We start from the raw sequence: 18,171 nt of genomic DNA, 5'->3' as shown, positions 1-18,171 counted from the left end.
TCATCCTTCCCACAGTTAACCATTTAAGCCAAAGTCCGTTCAGCTGGCAGAATTTCACTGGGATCCCACATGCAGTGAAATGACCACAGGCAGTAGGAACACCAGGGAGGCGTCCAGCAGGGTGGCTCTGGTCTCAGGCTGTACCTCCCAGTTCACCTCACCTGCATCTTCCCATTCTCTTCTGACATGAGAGACCCTTTCCAGGGTCGCTGGCGGAGGACCTAGCAATCCCAGGGGCGGGACGAGGAGCAGCGGAATGAATGGCATGTTCTTAGACATACGGGTCCTTGGCGAGTTGGGTTCCATAGGGACTAGGAGGAGTAGGTCTTCTAAGTGCACAGCTTAGGGGGAGAAGCAGGAGTCTGTAGACAAGGCCAGCTCGACCTGGGGTGCTAATGGAGACTTGGAGGACCAGGGGAGAGGGTCTTGGAGAGTGGGAGATGGTGGAGACCTGGCTTTCAATTCCAGCCCAGCACTTACTCCCCGGGGTCCTGGGGCCACCTCCTCAGTAGCTCACTTTGCTCATCTGTAAAACAGAGACATGACGCGTCGTAGCCTGGTGCGTCGCGTGAAGTGTGAGGCTCCTAGCCTGGCATATCGTAGGGTCCGGCGATCCTCCCAGCTCACTGGCCTGCCCACCCTTTCCCCTAGGTCATCGATAAGAACTCGGGTGGCTGGTGGTACGTCCAGATCGGTGAGAAGGAGGGCTGGGCCCCCGCGTCGTACATCGATAAGCGCAAGAAGCCCAACCTCAGCCGCCGCACGAGCACACTGACCCGGCCCAAGGTACCGCCCCCCGCTCCCCCCAGCAAGCCCAAGGAGGCCGAGGAGGGTCCAGTGGGCTCTGGGGAGAGCCAGGACTCCCCGCTGAAGCTCAAGTATGAGGAGCCTGAATATGACATCCCTGCCTTCGGCTTCGACTCAGAGCCAGAGCTGAGCGAGGAACCCACGGAGGACAGTGGCTCGGGGGAGCGGCGGCCTGCCCAGCCCCGTAGGCCCTCACCGGCCTCCTCACTGCAGCGGGCCCGCTTCAGGGTCGGCGGCTCTTCAGAGGATGTGGCCCTGGAGGAGGAGACCATCTATGAGAACGAGGGCTTCCGGCCGTGTGTCGAGGATGCCCTGTCAGCCAGACGCTCCTCCCGGGACAGTGACTCCCCGGGGGGCTCCCCTCTGTCCCTTGCTAGAAAAAACTCCCCCAAATCAGATTCCCCCAAATCGTCATCGCTCCTAAAGCTCAAGGCAGAGAAGAACGCCCAGGCAGAACTGGGGAAAAACCACTCCTCTGCCTCCTTTTCTTCATCCATCACCATCAACACCACCTGCTCTTCCTCCTCTTCCTCCTCCTCCCTGTCCAAGAACAGTGGTGACCTGAAGCCCCGTTCTGCCTCGGACGCAGGCATCCGTGGCACCCCCACGGTTGGGGCAAAGAGGGACGCCGACCTAAAGGCTGGGCTGACCTCGTGCACCCGGGCTAAGCCGTCGGTCCGGCCCAAGCCGTTCCTGAGCCGAGCAGAGTCCCAGAGTCAAGAGAAGATGGACATCAGCACTTTACGGCGCCAGCTGAGACCCACAGGCCAGCTCCGGGGTGGTCTCAAGGGCTCAAAGAGCGAGGATTCAGAGCTTCCCCCTCAGACGGCCTTTGAAAGTCCCAGTGAGGGGTCCAGGAGAGGCTCCGCTGACCTCATTACCCCCCCAGCCGCCACACCCCCGTGTCCCACCAAGAAGGGACGAGAAGGGCAGGTCACCTCCTACATGACATGTAGTGCCTACCAGAAGGTCCAGGACTCAGAGATCAGCTTCCCCGCAGGCGTGGAGGTACAGGTGCTCGAGAAGCTGGAAAGCGGCTGGTGGTACGTGAGGTTTGGGGAGCTAGAGGGCTGGGCCCCTTCCCACTATCTGGTGCTCGGCGAGAACGAGCAATCCGACCCCTCCGGCAAAGAGCCAGACACAGTGAGCGCCAAAAGCAAGCAGAACGAGGGCAAGTCGGACAGCCTGGAGAAGATCGAGAAGCGGGTCCAAGCACTGAACACCGTCAACCAGAACAAGAGGGCCACGCCGCCCATCCCCTCCAAGCCTCCCGGGGGCTTCGGCAAGACCTCGGCCACCGGGGCAGTAAAGATGAGGAACGGGGTGCGGCAGGTGGCAGTGAGGCCTCAGTCGGTGTTTGTGTCCCCGCCACCCAAGGACAACAACCTGTCCTGCGCCCTGCGTAGGAACGAGTCGCTTACTGCCACCGACGGCCTCCGGGGTGTCCGCCGGAACTCCTCCTTCAGCACCACCCGCTCGGCTGCCGCAGACGCCAAGGGCCGCCTGGCCGAACGGGCCGCCAGCCAGGGCTCAGACGCGCCTCTGCTGCCCGCCCAGCGCAACGGCATTCCCGTGTCCCCCGTGCGCCCCAAGCCCATTGAGAAGTCCCAGTTCATCCACAACAACCTCAAAGACGTCTATGTCTCCATCGCGGACTATGAGGGGGATGAGGAGACAGCAGGCTTCCAGGAGGGTGTGTCCATGGAGGTCCTGGAGAGGAACCCCAACGGCTGGTGGTACTGCCAGATCCTGGATGGCGCAAAGCCCTTCAAAGGCTGGGTGCCCTCCAACTACCTGGAGAAAAAGAACTAACATGGGGCGTGGGTCCTTCCAGCCTGGTGCGGGTGAGCAGTGAGATGAAGACAAAGGGGAAAGGGAAAATGGGAGGGGTGGGGTGGGGGGGACAACGTTAAACCCTGCAGAAGGCGTGACCTCAGAGATGCTCCCCTCCAGGCTGTCCCCCAGCTGGCAGGTAAGGTCCGGCGGGGGGCCACGTTGAACAGGGAAGGGAGCAGGCAGGGGAGCGGCGGGCCTGGGATCAGAGGCAAGAAAGCTGAGCCCTACGTGGGCACCTTGGTGATTTGGCTGACGGACCTGGCACCATTTGGGACAGGCCACGAGGGAAATTCCAATTGTGCCTTGGCTGCAAATCCGGAAAAGATGTGGTCGCAGGGACCTCCTGTGCCCTGCCCCTGCCCAGCTTGGTTTCTGCCGCTGGCACCTTGCCATCAGAGGCGGTCCTTGTGTTTGCCAATTGTGCTGGTCTCCCTGGGATTGCCACCACCTGCCACGGGTGCGTGTGCTAGAAGACCCCACCGGCTCTGGGGCTTGGAGGCATCTCTTGGGAGCCCAGCCTGTCCCTGGGCCAGGCCACCGTCAGTGTCTGTTCGTTGAAGAAAAAGCAGTTCCCCAGGTGCCAGCAAGGACCACCTTTCTTACCTGTCGCTGTTCCCTGGCCTTGAGAAGAGTGCGCCCTGCCCTGGGCGCCCCATGGAGGACCGCCAACCCCAGCGTTTACAGAGAGGGTGGGTGCAGCCGTCAGTCTCTTCACCATCTGCACAGACTTTATTTTGGGTATTGCTGGGTGGGCAGCTCTTTTGCATGTTTTGGGAGAGGTTTATTGATTTGGGGCTTCAATGTCAGGCCTTGGGTTTTGGTCTTATTTTAGGGGTTGTTTGGGGGCCCAAGGGCAGTCGGCCTCACAGGGGACAGAATGAGTAGCGGATGGGGCTTTTCTGTCGTAACTTTTGCGGGGAGGTTGGTGGTTTTGGGCTTTCACTTCCTTTCCCTCCACAAGCCAAAGTCCTTTCGTTTGGTTTCCACTGTTGCGGACGGCACCCTAGCGCGGCGCCTGCCTGAGGGTCCGGGGGCTGAAGCCCCAGTCCCAGACACGGCAAAGCAGAGACGTCTCAGTGGGGCAGGACCCTCCCCAGGAGGGAGGAGCAGGTTGTCCAGGAGAAAAGGCAGCTCTCAGGCTGCCGGGTGGCCACCATTCTGCACGTGTTCTCCCGTCTGGGCAGGACCAGAACCCTTACGTGTGAACTGTGGAGAAGCACCCATCGCCCCCGCTGAGGGCTGAGGGGACCCCGGATGGGCAGCCACCACCAGCCGTTCCCCCGCCTACGTGCGATGCCACAGGTACCGGAGGACCCCGGGCCGGGAGCCGACCTGGTCTTCCCAAGGGGCGGCGCCCCCCACGAAGAGAGGAGAGAATAAAGTCCCTGTCAACCTTGGGTTGTGTCTTTCAGTCGTTGACGTTTCCGAGGGGACCCTCCGGAAGCCTTGGCTTCCCCAAGGACTCCCCCCCCCCCCCCCCCACTTTGCTGGGAGTGGAATCCCACACGTGCCTTTGATTGCGGACGGACTGGGCTCCACGGCCACCAGCTCAGCTGCCAGAGGCCTGGACTAAGGGTTGGCGGTTTCTACAGAGGAGGAAAGGCCTCCCTCTACCCCTGCTCCCCACCCAGGCAGTGTATGTTGCCCGAAGATCAGCACGGGACACTGTGTCTCGTGCCTTCAGCACCCCACCCACCCCCTAGACCCTTGAGGCCTCGCCTGGGGATCCCCCCCAGCCTCCTCGCTGGCCGTGCACTCATGCCTGGCAGCTACAGCCAACTGCTCGTGTTCTTTGTGGAAGGGCCGCGGTGAGATTTTGTTTCCTTTTGTTTTGTTTGTGAGTTTAAAATTGAAATTCGTTCTTTTCTTCTGCTGGACAGTATTAAATAGAGTAGGATATTGAGTTAATCTGCTAGGTTGCAGTACTAATGGTAGTGGTTTAGTGTCTTCAGATTAATATTATTTGGACTTATTTGAACAATAATGATAAAGAAGTGGTTCATTATTTTTTAATTAATGCACTTTAATAAGGTGGAATGGGAAGAAACCCAGAGAGCAAAGTGCATTACTTAAAGATGCAGTATATACTTTTCTCATTTTTAAGCAGCACATATTTATTAAAAGAAAAAAAAAAGTAATTTATGATTATTTAAAATAAAATTTAAAAGTAGAGTGACTATTGGGTGAAAGGACCTTCCATGTAGCTGTCTTCCAAGGGGGGGGCCCCAGCGGCCTCGCTCCTCCAATGTCTGCACTGAGCCAGTTCAGTCAGTAACGTGCCAGCCAGGCCAGGAAGGAGTGCAGGACGCATCTGCCGAACACAGAGCATCTCAGTTGGACTGGACCACAGTGTTCCCCAGAGCCTGCCTTTCCCTGCCCTTCCTCACGGTCTGCACTGCCCCGTGGGGCTCTCCAGCACCCGCGGGGCCCACATTCTCCACCCTCCCCCAGGACCCTCTCTCCTCGATCCCCAGTGCTCTAAGTGATAGTCATTAAAAGTGGCCTTGGAAGTCACTCCATCCCATCCCCTTCTGTTACTGCAGCCCAAGGGCAGGAAATTACTTTTCCTGAAATCATGTAGCTAGTTAATGGCAGACCACCCCACTGCATTAATCCTTGCGCTCCCTCCCACCCCCATTGGAGTTTATTGTGTGGTCATCATGTTTACATTGTGACATCCAGCCCCCTAAGGATGGCTGGGAGTTGCTCAGGCATCTAGGAAATGTGGGGAATGCTGCCACCTGGTGACAGCATGTAGATTTGGGCAGTGAACAGGGATTGCCATGCCCCATCTTCGCACCTCACCCCTCACCATCACCCCCTGACTCAACACAGCACAAACCCTGCAAACCCAAAGAGAATATTAATACTTGAAGCACGAAGGGTGCATGCCAGTCCCTCTCAGACATGGCCGGGGGATGCCAGGGCTCGTGCCCCTGGACTCCTGAGCCCCACCTAGGGCAAGGGGGCTTTTCCCTAGAGCTACTGAGCTGCTTTGTGATGTTGGAGGGTACCGCAGCAGGTGGAGGAGGGAGGGGCCTGTGGCTCTGACCCGTCTGGAGGAAAACCAGATCGGACTAAAAAAGGAAAAAGGAAAATGAAATCTCAGCAGTGTCCAAACCCAGTTTTCCATTAATTGCGATTGAAAATGTGAAATGGCGTTGTATTGCTGTATACTGCACCTTTAATCCTAATGAGCCCTTCTGAGGTCATTATTGAGGTTTGTATAATGCCCGAAGATGCATCATTTGGTGCTTTTTCTTTCCGTTTAAAGACCTTTTTTCTTTCATTACAAGGGGAAAAAATGTCTTCATCTCTCTCCCACTTTGAAACAGCGGGCCTGGCTGGGCTCCCTAGCCCTGCCACGCTGTTGCCACTAGGCCAGGGGCCCCCTGGGGGGCAGCAGGAGGGGGCCGGAAGGGGTGACTCTGAACGGCGAGTGAGCCATCTGCCCCTGGCTGAACCCAGGTTCTGCCTTGCCAGCCGTGGCCCTCCACCCCTCGCCTGGCCCCAGAGGCTTCTCTTTCTTACTCTCGAGTCTCCATCTTGACGAAGGCATTATATAGAATCGTTTTAATCACTTTCAGATGTTAGAGCAGCATATTTTACTGGCATTTATATCCATCGCTTTCCTCAGCAAGGCATGTTACTACTTTTATCGTCTAAGGAAGAAAGACAAGGGAATTTTGGTTGAACATTATTTTCATATTACTAGTATTTGCAGAGTAGATGTAGAACTATTTAAGTCTAGCCCTCGGTTTGGTAGTTTGTTTTAAGGGAAAAAAAAAAATGAAAGTAGCCCCTACTTTTCCTGTGTTTGTTTTGTTTTGTTGTTTTGGGGTTTTTTTGTTTTTTTGTATTTAACTAATATATTATTTCTTTAAGGTTACTCACTTCCCCTACCCCTCCAAATACTTTGCATTCTCAATCGAAAATGAAAACAATCTGAGAGACAGGAAAAGTGCAATATTATCAAGAGGGACGCCAGGGCTTGTTGGGACAGTGGCGGGAGACCCGGTGGCCCGTTCGTCCATAGGAAGCGGCAGGGCTGCTGGAAGGAGTTAAGCTGTGGAGCAGACAGGTGACCTTCTGGATATCGATCTTTTATACCCGCCCCCCCCCCTTTCCTGGCAGGATGGCAGGGGTCCCTACCGGAGGGCAGCCCCTTTTTCTGTTGGGTGTTATCCACCCAGAAGGGATTCAGGGACAGGCCGCTCAGGGCCCCAGCCCTCGGAGCAGAGCAAGGACATCCGGGAACGGTCCCTTGTTTTCATTTCCATTGTTTTTCAGCCAGCTGCCCAGAAAGACCTGTCCTAAAAATCACTCCCAGCAGCCCTCTCTCACCCCAGTCTCCTGATGTTTGGGCCGTGATCTTTCTGATGTATGTCTGAGTCTTTCTAAAACTATGTAACCTCAGTTCAGTTTATGGGCAGGAACCCTAGATGTAACCAAATCCTTTTTTGGGGATGTGGGTGCCTTGAGCCCTATGTGCCCCAGTGAGACACCAATTCCCACAAGCCTACAGCTAGGCCTGGTGCTGAGCTTGGGCCACCCATTCATCTCAATGACTTCAGCCCGAGGAGTGAGCCCGGCCTCTTGCTCAACACCCCGACAGTTCCCAGAGGGCCTCAGAGAAGTGTCTGAGGGGCCTACTCAGGTCTTTGTAGACAGCTCCCCACAACAGGTACCAAGCGGGCCTCCTCCTTACTTGGCACTGGTAGAGAAAGCAGCAGGATGGGAAGTCTCTGGGTCCAAGCCCTTGGAGCTCTGCCCTTCAGGGCTCCAGGGACATCCTCACTGGCTTGTCCCCTCCGTCTCCAGTACTGTATGCTTGCTGCTCCAACCCCTCTGTTGGGTGAATTCCTGTACAAACATGGATCTGTGTGCCCAGAGTGGGACCATGCCCCTGTGTGTGGGTGTCTCTCCTTGGAGTATACACATTTATATGTCCAATCTTTGAGAATCTCGATGCAGAGCTCTCTGGAAAGAGAACCACCCACATTGCTTAATCTTAAAGAATTAAGATTCCCTCACTTTTTTGAGGGCTGTGTGTTGAGAGTGAGTGTGTGTGCATGTGCGTATGTGTGTGTGTCCATGAGCACACACGTGTGAGTGCTGGTAATTTCCCACTTGAACTAAATAACAAGGGGTTAGAGAACAAATACCGGGCAAGCTGTCTCCATTTTACAAGTCCTTGGCATTGGGCAGGACCCACGGGACTCACAGCTTCTGGCAGCAAGTGTGTGTTACTCACACACGTAATTCTGGCTGGAGAGTGCAATGTGTCTTTTTTTTTTTTTTTTTTTTTTTTGGTAATTATTTTATTATTTTGTTGGAAACTTCACACTGGCATTAACAGATCTAGCAGAAGCAGCCTAGGCCATCATCCCGGGCTCCAAAATGAAGATGTGGACACGAGAAGTCACTGGGTGTGGAAGCACTGAGATGGTTGAACTGGGTCACCCGCCACCTGCGGATGGGTGGTCTAGCAGGCCGAACCCACCCACTGCATGCATATCATCACCGTGGGAGGGAGTTCTCGATGGTAAGAGCTTCTGGCCCTCAGTTCTCGTGTTTCTGAGGGTGGTCAGGCTGCTGGGGCCAGAGCATGCTCGTGGTAGTCAGCAGACCTGCATATGCACTTGCACCAGACCGCAGGCCCCAACTGAACACATCACAGGAACAGTGTGACGGCTCCTCCTCGACCTTACTGAGCTTTTTGCCTAGATCATGAACCACCCTCAGTGGTTCTCAGTTCTATGGCCAAAGACAGTGACAGGATGAGGTTACTGACCTACAGCCTTGGTTTCAGGAAATCAGCCCCAGTAATTTTAGCTTCCCTCCTGTTTTGTTCTGTGCACCTAGGTCTGCAGCCAGAAGTTGGGTTCATTGGTGCTTACAGACTGGGTGGAGGGCTCTACCTTCTAAGACCTTGATCCCAACCTGCCTATAAGGTTGGGGTTACCATGCAATCTCCCTTCCCCAATCCTGTCTTTTTAATCTTGGGTTTGCACTTGACCTTGACAATCAGTCCCCATTCCCATCCTAGTCCTAGAACTCAGTGGCCTTAGAGAATGGTTTCTGAGCTGAAGGTCCCTCCTTTGTTCCCAGTTCCACCCTGGCTAATGGGCTGGACCTCAGGGGGCGAGGGGCAGGGAGAGAGCATGCGAGAAAATGGTTTTAAAGCAGAAGGATGGCTCGAGCATGTTGGAGGCAAGCGAGAGGCATGTTGGTGAGATGAATGTGTGCATGTTTGGAATGGCTGGGGCTTACCGTCCCTTCCCGGGAAGGCGGCTTCCAGAAGAGGATGTCTTCTAGGCAGAAAGGGAAAAGTGTGAGAATGCTGAGAGAGTTTGGAGTCTGGAGTTTAGTCTTCATTCAAAAGAAGGAAGAAGTCAATTCTGAGTGTTTCAGGAGGAAGAGAGCAGGTACAGAGGGAATTTACTGATTCAGTACCCAAGGGTCCAGTCAGAGTAGGTTGGAAAAGCCCTAAGATTTGGCCACAGAGGCAGCTAGCCCGAGGAAACCGCTACCTGCTGGGACACAAACTGGGTCCCCAGCACGTTCTTAATGAACAGTCACTGATTTACGTAGTAGAGACAGGAAGTCGCTAGCAACAAGCCAGTCTTTGAGTTTGGAGGCTCTGGCTCGAGAACATTCATCCATCTCCCAGGTTCCCAGCTGGTTTTGCCCACATCCCTTTGTCCAATCCAGAGGTGGCCTCTCAAACTGCTCAAATTGGTTAGAGACCAGTGACCGTAATGGGTTGTACAGTAAGGACCCACCACCCCACCAAACTGGAACCTCAGGGTCCAGACACTATCGAGCATGTCTGGAAGGAAGGCAGCCTCATTTCTTTGGTTAACACCAGTTATTTTGGAGTGTCTCTGATGTTACCTGTGGCTACTCGGTCTGCTGAGCCTGCCTTGCAGGTGTGACTTAGAAGACAGGGTGCAGTGCGCACTCAAACATGGATATGCCCTTTCATTCTCAGTGGCCTGTGACCAAGGCACATTTCCATAAGCGCTTACTTCAGAGAAAGAAGAGTAAACAGCCACCATTCTTGGATCTGCAACTTGTTCTCTGCAACAAGTTTTCTTTAAATCCAGGACACAAGATGAGAACAGGGTTTCACGAACAGTAGTACTGAGAGGTCTGCGGGAAGGTGACTTCTGAGTGAAGATGTGAGTGGCAGGTCCTTGGAGGGTGGTTTGTGGACTGCATGGTTGCATGTGAACTGCTGGGTGTCTCTGGGGCTCCAGAACTTTGGGGGATTCTTCATGGTCTCCACTTAGCCCCTCCCAGCTCCTAGTGGGCTCTGTGGGGTCAGGAGAAGGTTGTGCCCTCTTCTGCCCTCAGCAGAGAAACTGAAGAAAAGGACATTGAATTCAGTGCAGTCAATTTGAGTGCTAAAAAATTTCCAGGATCAATGGTGGTGCTAAACTATCTCCATGTTTCTAATATTTTTAATAGTGGGATTTTTTTTAATTGTTCTCATCACAAAAATGCAGTGTCCTTGGGGAAGGGATCCAGCCCCTTGGCCTGCCACTTTCTGGGTGTCCTTTATCATTGTTGACGGGACTCTTTGGTCTGCAGAAAATACTCTGTCTTGGCATGCTTCTAGACTGTAAGATTTGGGTTGTTTTGTTTTGTATTTTGTTTATGTTTACATGCATCTTGTATTTCCCTGAAAACTAAATAAAGTTTTTGGCCTTTTTAACTGAACAGAATCACCTCTTAATTCTCCCTGTCATCAGAAAAGCCATCCAGCTGAATGGCAAAAGCCACATTACCCAGAATGCAGCATGAACTGCAGGATCCAGGGCCCTCTGAGGACACTGGAGGGGCGGGGTGAGGCAGGTAAGTTGCCACCTTTGTTGGTGGGAATCAGACTCAAGCTTTTCCTCCCTCCCCCACCATCAGGAGGCTTTCTGGGAAGCAGCCAAGGCTTTGAGAGCGAGAAATGCACATCTTGGGGCAAAAGATCCACATCCAACGGGCCGAGCTGGCCTCTCAGCTTAGAGCCCCCCTGACCCTACCCTACTTTTGCTGGACCCCAGGAAACAGTGCTGGGCCGTGCTGGTGTAGGAAGCAGCAGAGGGCAGGAAGGCAGGCCTGCTATGTGCTTGAATCCCAGCCCCACCAGATGAGGACTGCCACGGTTTGCTAGACACACTCCACCACTCCCAGCTTCTGCAGCCACGCAGATCTTCTCGGCCCATCCAGAAGCTTTCTCTAAAGGTCCCTGGCCCTCCCTTTCTATCTAGCTGTCACCCATTTAATATCATCAACCCCCTCCTGACCTACATGAAGGACCTGTCATCTTCCCATCGGCCCCTAGGTGGCAGTGCCACCCCACAAGGGTTTTGGGCCAGGTTTGGGCCCACCTCAGCCTCACCAGGAAGTTGAGCAGGCCTCATGGACTCCCACTACTCCTGCCCCAATAAACACTGCTCCTCACAGGCCCAGGGACTTGAGGCCACCGAAGGGCAGTGGCTTCTCCCTTTCAACTTACAAGGCTCACCTGGCATGCTGGGCCCCTGCTGTCCAACTCCAAGTCATGCTCCAGTCCCCCATTTCCAGGGAGTCTTCCCTGGTTCTTGACTCCCCTCCATATCCAGGACACCTGACCCTTCACCCCCACCCCCACTCTCCCTCCCTCCCCAGCCCTCCACACAGCACAGCCCTCGGGCTGGTACGAAATCACCTTTATTCACAATCACAGCGACCCAAGTTCACAAAGGAGGCAGCAACTATCCCAACACTAACAGAGACAGTGGTACAGATGGCTTCCTCTCCCCAAACCTCGGGCCACACAGCCCCTGCACTTAAGACCTTTCCTTGCCTTGGAGATGAGACTCCAGACTGGATGGGGCCACCATCTGGCCCACCCCACCCTCCTCCCACAGAAAGGGTCTCCGGGGTCAGTGACTGGGGAGTAAAGACCCAGTGGAACCATGACTTCCTAGAGGCCCACTGCAAGGGAGGTGCAAAGTCCCAGCCTGGGGTTCTGACCCCCCAGTGCTGTCCCACCCACCACCCTATAGCAGCCCCTCACCAGAGAACTCCCAAGAGTCACACACAAAGTCTTCTCCCCCCTCCCCTCAATCATTTTACAGAGGTGGCAGCTGAGGCTGAGGGGCTATAACCTGGACAGGGCCACACAGCTGCCCAGTGGTCAGGTCTAGAACCCCATACTCCACCATTCACGGGAAACAGCAGTCTCTGATGGATGTAAAAAGCCATCGGAGGGAGACAGAGGGTTGGGAGGCTGGGGGGAGACTAGGCCCTCAGAGTGGGCCCCGGCCCATCACCTCTCAGAGTAGGGCAGGCAAGGCTGAGAGAACTACAGCCTAAGAGCAGGGGTAGGGGACCCTTCTTCACTCCAGAATCAGAATAACCAGAGGTGCTAGGACCTGGCCCCTTCTCTCCTCTCTCCTGGGGCTTAAGGGCCTAAGAACGGCCTCCCTGCCCTTGCTATGAGTAGGCCTCCTGTTCCCTGGCCCAAGCTGGGCTCCCCTCCTTCAGCCTCCCCAGAACTTTTGACGTCCTCATGGAAGGGGGAGCTCCTGGCCTCCTGCTGGATTCGAGACAACTTTGATAACCCTGTTGCAGCCCAGAGAGGAAGGGCACTTTGTGGCTCTGGGTGATCCACCAGCCCTAGGACATTAAGCTCAGTCTGTGTCTCTGTAAAATGGACACAATTTGACACAATTTGAAAGGAGGCCTCCCAATTCAGCCCCTTTTTCTGGAGTTTTAATTCATGGTGAGCTGTCTATGGACTTTGGGCTGGAGCCTGGGGAAAACCATGATAACTACCTCTGCAGCGAGCTCTCACCAGGCACTCCACACACCAGGGCATTTCTAGGAGTTCGAAGGGCTTGGGGGACGGCAACTCACTCCCCCACCCCCCCCCATAAAAAAAAAACAACCTACAAACCAAATAAATAAATAAATAAAATGGCTGGTTTTACCCCAGGGGATCCCACCCCCACCCCTAATCCAGGGCCCTGGCCTCTCCTAGGGATGCTCCAGCCTCTTTGAGTATCAGCCAGGCTCAGGACAGTACTGAGATCTGGGAGGACAAGTCACAGCAGATGCAAACCTGTTCTTAGCCTGACAGAGGACAGCCTCTGCTCTCTTGCTCACACTGAGAGGCTGTTCCTGGGCAGCAGCATCTGGTGAGATGACTGGGGCAGAAAGGTTATGGCCAGGAAGGGGCCCTCTGCATCTCAGCCAGGGCACAGGGTCAGGGACCCAGAACCTGGAGCCTTCTGTGGCCTGTCCATCCACCCATCCTGAGTGAGTGGGAAAGGGACATAGCATGGAGGCTGCAGCCTGCCCAGGATGAGAGGTATCCACTGGCCTTCTTACCCCTGGTTGCCAGGCCTGAGGGGCAGGGAAGACAGGAAGGAGAAGGTGGGTACAGCTCCGAGAGGAAGGCAGCAGCTCAGGGGCTGCCTGCCTAGGGCTGCCGTTGAGCAGGTTATACACTGCCCAAGGGCAGTTGGCAGAGAGAACAAATGGACACTGAAGTCTAGGCCATACTCCGAATGCCCTAGCTCAGGGACACATCTGCCCGGAGGCAGGGATACGTTTTCTAACTCTTACATGGGCTAGAGGACTTCCTACCAATCTGCCCCAGACGGGAAAGGATTAGGACAGGCCAAGTCCCCACTTAGCCCCTCAGCATGCAGGGAAGAGCTGGCTACAGAGAAGGGGAAGACAGAGAGTGGACTCCTCCCCTCCCCTCTGCTGGGGAATCTGCTCCTGCCCCTCACCTCCCTGCCTCATACCTTCTTTCTTCCCAAACCTTTAAGGGCCTCAGTTTCCCATGTTTAATGGAGAAGAGGAAAGAGTTTCCAAAACAAGTACAAAGAGAAGGGGCCCTGTTGGCTTGCCCCTCGGCTGGAGTGGGGCCGGAGTCTGAGAGGCAGGCGTGCAGGGTGGGGCACCATGACAGGCTAGGAGCTGCGGTAGGTCTTGATAATGTCCTTGATGGGGCGACGGCAGATGGGGCAGCAGGCGTGCAAAGCCTTCTTGAGGCGCAGGCCACAGGCATAGCAGAGGCACATGTGGCCACATGTGTAGATGACCGTGTCCACTGCATGCTCATAGCAAATGGTGCACTCATCGCTCCACTGTCCTGTGCCCGGGGTCACTGGTGACTCAGGCAGGCTCACTGGAGAGTTGGGGGCTGTCCCTGGGGACAAGGGGACACCAAGTCAGTGGGAACATGGCCCAGTCTGGCCCCACGTTCATGGGAAAAGAGCCCCCCGGTCTCTTACCTCCCAACAGGCATCTGCCTGTTTACCCTGACAACCCACTTCCTGAGCACTAGGGGGCACTAGACAAGCGCCAGGGTGCCCATAAGGTGGTGAGAGAAGAAGGGATAGAGGAAGGTAGGGGGCCCAGAATCTTTTAAGGCAGGCCCCTCCTGAGCTAACCTTCGGTCTTCCATGTGTGCTCAAAAGTGCTTTGGAGAAAGGTGTCCAGCTGGGGGACAGGAAGGGATTCACCCCAGAAATCACCCCACGAGGGTTCACTGACCTATCTATCTCCAGCTCCTCCAGGGCCCAACTCTGTCACAGAGGCTGCATGCCCGCCTCGGCCAGGGGTCTCGGGGCAGGGAGTCTGGCACGGACACCACGGAACCGGAGTAGCCAGCCTACTTACCGCCAGCAGAGCTGCCCAGAGGTCCAGAGCTGCACGTGCTGAGCAAGGGGTCGGAGAGGCGGCTGCCCAGGGCGCTGGGCGAGGTTGGCGTGGAGGCAGGGGAGCAGGAGAGTGACGGGATGCTCCGCTCTGCCAGGATGGTGGAGCCTGCGGAAGGGGAGAGAGGGGCTCACTAGCCGCTGAGAGGCCTATCGGGAGAAAGCTCAAGTCTCCACTCCTCCAGGGGGTTCCCAGGAGAGAAAGTGGTGACACGGCCTGACCACACAGCCCAGCCACTGGGCGGGTCCAGGGCAGGATTCCACAAGCCAGCCCAGCACCCTGCCCCAGCTCTCTGTTCCACCTACAAATCCGGGGGCCCTTTCTTGTTCTGAGGTTACTACATCAGCAGTCTCGAAACAAGAGCTCTGCTGAGAATCCCACCTCCACCCTTCCCACGCATCCTCACCTTCAAGGTTTCCCAGACAACGATGTCCCCCCTCCTCCCACCTAGTGTGGCCCTTCCAGTCATAGCCTGACCCTCCCTTTCTAAGCCCTGTGTTCTCTCGGTCACTGTCCCTAGATATCACCCACCCTCTCCTCTGCATAAGCACCTTTGAAATGCCCTTCACCATCTCCCAAGCTTGTTCTGTGCTACACTCGCTCTCCTTCCTTCCCTCCCTCCTTTCTCTTCCTCTTCAACACCTCTCCTCACCTTCCTCTTCTCTTCCTGCCCTCCCTTGCTCGTCCCTTCAACAAGTCCTACCAGGCACCATCAACTGTGTAAACATAACACTGAGAACAAGATGGAGAGGGCCACTGCCCCCAAAGAGCTAACTGTCCAGGGAGCCCCTTGGGGCTGTCCTCAAATCTCCTCCTCTGGGGAGCTTTGACCACCCCTCCCCCAACCACATTACTTTATTTACCACTGACCCGCCACACACACCACATACATGGGACCAAACAACCACACAGCCTGGGGTAATATTTGTTCTTTGCCCAGGAATGCAGCTTTGTTTTCCCAGTTGAACTATGAGCTTCCTGAGAGCAGGAAATCGTATTTACCTGTGACTCTCCCACAGGCTCTAACATATTGCCCTACACATAAATGTTCAGTGAGATCTTCTCTATTATTATGTGTTCTAATTTATTTAACAGTCACTGTTTCTAAGAATATTCACTAGATATCTGCGACGGCAGATGGGGCAGCAGGCGTGCAAAGCCTTCTTGAGGTACAGGCCACAGGCATAGCAGAGGCACATGTGGCCACGTGTGTAGATGACCGTGTCCACTGCATGCTCATAGCAAATGGTGCACTCATCGCTCCACTGTCCTGTGCCCGGGGTCACTGGTGACTCAGGCAGGCTCACTGGAGAGTTGGGGGCTGTCCCTGGGGACAAGGGGACACCAAGTCAGTGGGAACATGGCCCAGTCTGGCCCCACGTTCATGGGAAGAGAGCCCCCTGGTCTCTTATGTCCCAATCCATTTATTGGGTTTCTCTTAGTGTTAATAGTCTTTTAGTCAATTATCATCTTCTTTCATAAAGTCACACCTCCTATTTGCTTTTCTTGCCTTATTGCACTGGCTATCATTTTCAGAACAATACTCTAAGGCATCCCTATCATATTCCTGACTTTAATGAGAATGTTTCTCACGTTCCATCATTAAGTATGAAACCGGCTGTAGTTCTGAAATAAAGGAAATATTCCTCCATTCTTAGTGCACTTAAGCCTTTCACAAAGCAGAGCACACCTCTGTAAGGTAAATAGTTACCCTTCACGTATTGTCACTGGGTTTTCCTTGCAGTTCCATCAGGATCCCCAAACACCAATTTGCTGACTGAGATGCCCAGTTCTCCTACCACCCAGAAGCACTATCTTTAGCATATATTGTTTAGCAAATATCTGGAAGATTATTCTTAAACCCCCACCCTGGCCCACTTACCTCTCGAGATATTTAAGTCCTGATTTTTTTTTTTTTTAAGCTTCTCCTGTGTCTAGTAAGCCTCTTTGGGGAACAGAAGTCTCATCGGAAAGCTACTTATCTATTATTAGATGGTGCTGAGGTAAGAGAGTACCCTGCCCTTATGGAATTTCCTTCGTCTGAGGAGCAGTATCTCCCAGTGAGTGTAGCCAAGTACCTTTTTACCTCAGCCTGATTTTTTTCTGTACCCCAGTCTGATTTCTTTTTATTCCATCCTGAGTTTTTACCCCAACTTCCTTCCATCCTCACATATTTTCATCCAGCCTGATGTCTTTTCATTCTTTCCTGATTTATCTTCCCTTAATCATAACTTCTTAGCACTTCAACCTCATTATTTTCATTCCTTTTCAAATTTATTTTTCACTCCATCTTCATTTGGCCTCTTTCCAGAGTAGGAAATCCCCACTTATTTTATCTGATTTCACAAACTCTAACACATTCACAATCACCAACAGCATTATACATACAAATACGCATGTACTCAGTTACTCATGTGTGCCTATACACAGACATAGCAGTTTTAGAGCATAATACACCTTCACTCGTATACACATGTTATCTTGTCTACAAAGCCTCCTGCGGTGAGGTCTAGGCCGGGGCTATGAAGCCCAGAGGTCTCCAAATATATCTAAGCAAACTTGCTTAAAAAAAGAATTCAGATGCCTAGGATGTACACAATCAAATCTCTGCAGGTGGGATTCCAAAATCTGCACTTTAGTAGGTCCTGCTAGTGAATCTAATGGAACCAGTCCAGTCAACCGCAACTGATTAGCAGGCCAGCTCTTGCAAAGTATGAAATACCTGCCCACTTGGGGGAAACAGAGGTCCCTGGAGATGGTTTGGAGGCAGGGGTGGGGGTGGGGGGGTGGGGGGGAGGTGGGAGGGTAAGATGTAAGATTTCTGGTCAGATTAGTTTAGATAAAGCTGTACCCTATAACTACCTCTTCCTCCTCGTTAAGGATTCATATTGCCTATGAAAGGCTCTGAGAGGAGTGCCTGGGTGGCTCAGTCAGGTGTCTGACTCTTGATTTGGGCTCAGGTCATGATGTCACAGTTTGTGGAATCGAGCCCCTTATCCGGCTCTGCACTGGCAGCTAAGAGCCTGCTTAGGATTCTCTCTCCCTCTCTCTGCGCCCCGCCCCCATTCTCTAAGTAAACTTAAAAAAAATAAATAAATAAAGGCTCTAAGAAGTTCTGCAATAAAGAATCCTCCACTTTTTCTCAACTCAGTGTTTTCCTAATTTTTTCACCCAAGGACCCATTTTCAACAGACGCCTATCCCACAGAACACTCAGAGAAACAGGACTCTCACGAGTCCACATCTACCAGTCCATTTAGACTCTGTCCATTCAAAGCCAGGAATGAAACGCCCAGACCTCTGCAACCCCATTTCTTCCGAGGCCCTATTCTCGGATTCCCCATAGGCTCCCAATCCAGGCACCACCCTGCACAGACACCTGGCTACCAACACATCACTCTCTTTCTTACCTAGACACACAACCATCCTTAAGAGGCAGAGACTTTTATTCCCATTTTGGAGAAATGGAAACAGCCTCAATAAGTTAATTGCTGGTGGAAAACTTTGTCATCTTTTAAGTGGCCACGGAGACGTGTTTCCAGGCCGTTTATGCATCTATGGGGACACAGGTTAATCAGATTCTGAGAGACTCAATGATCCACACTTTTCTCCCCGCCCCGAGGATGCCTCTGGTGAGATTTGAGGACAAGGGCCTAGCAGATGGAGTCCCGCCCAGGACTCACTTCTGTGCCTGGGACCCGCGTGAGGCGGTGGGGCGGGGCGGACTGGCCCTCTGTTCTCTCCCCCTACCCGGATGGGCCCGTCCTCCAGGAAAGGCACGGTGCCGGGTGTGTTGGAGGGGCCGTCAGGGGAG

The 18,171-nt window shown here is 53.8% G+C and overlaps 2 protein-coding genes across 14 annotated transcripts in view; one reads left to right on the top strand and one right to left on the bottom strand.

Annotated features, from left to right (window-relative positions):
- SH3PXD2A (SH3 and PX domains 2A) overlaps positions 1–10,363 on the top strand; it is a 241,405-nt gene extending 231,042 nt beyond the window's left edge. For 10 of the 11 annotated variants that reach the window (XM_058697665.1, XM_058697667.1, XM_058697664.1 and 7 more), the window contains one exon: positions 652–10,363. In XM_058697665.1, coding sequence (XP_058553648.1) covers positions 652–2,619 — 1,968 coding nt within the window. In that variant the 3' untranslated portion in view covers positions 2,620–10,363. The remainder of the gene's footprint in view (positions 1–651) is intronic. The other variant, XR_009252561.1, reaches the window with a different exon arrangement.
- A 973-nt stretch (positions 10,364–11,336) lies between these two features.
- Positions 11,337–18,171, bottom strand: part of NEURL1 (neuralized E3 ubiquitin protein ligase 1) — a 79,909-nt gene continuing 73,074 nt past the window's right edge. For all 3 annotated transcript variants that reach the window (XM_058697674.1, XM_058697675.1, XM_058697676.1), the window contains exons 5-6: positions 14,320–14,466; positions 11,337–13,846 (exon numbers count right to left, since the gene is read on the bottom strand). In XM_058697674.1, coding sequence (XP_058553657.1) covers positions 13,608–13,846; positions 14,320–14,466 — 386 coding nt within the window. In that variant the 3' untranslated portion in view covers positions 11,337–13,607. The remainder of the gene's footprint in view (positions 13,847–14,319; positions 14,467–18,171) is intronic.

The sequence above is a fragment of the Neofelis nebulosa genome, chromosome 13 (assembly GCF_028018385.1).
Source record: "Neofelis nebulosa isolate mNeoNeb1 chromosome 13, mNeoNeb1.pri, whole genome shotgun sequence".
Taxonomy (NCBI): domain Eukaryota; kingdom Metazoa; phylum Chordata; class Mammalia; order Carnivora; family Felidae; genus Neofelis; species Neofelis nebulosa.
Note: the sequence above shows the minus strand (reverse complement) of the source record. Positions and strands in the feature narration are given on the sequence as shown.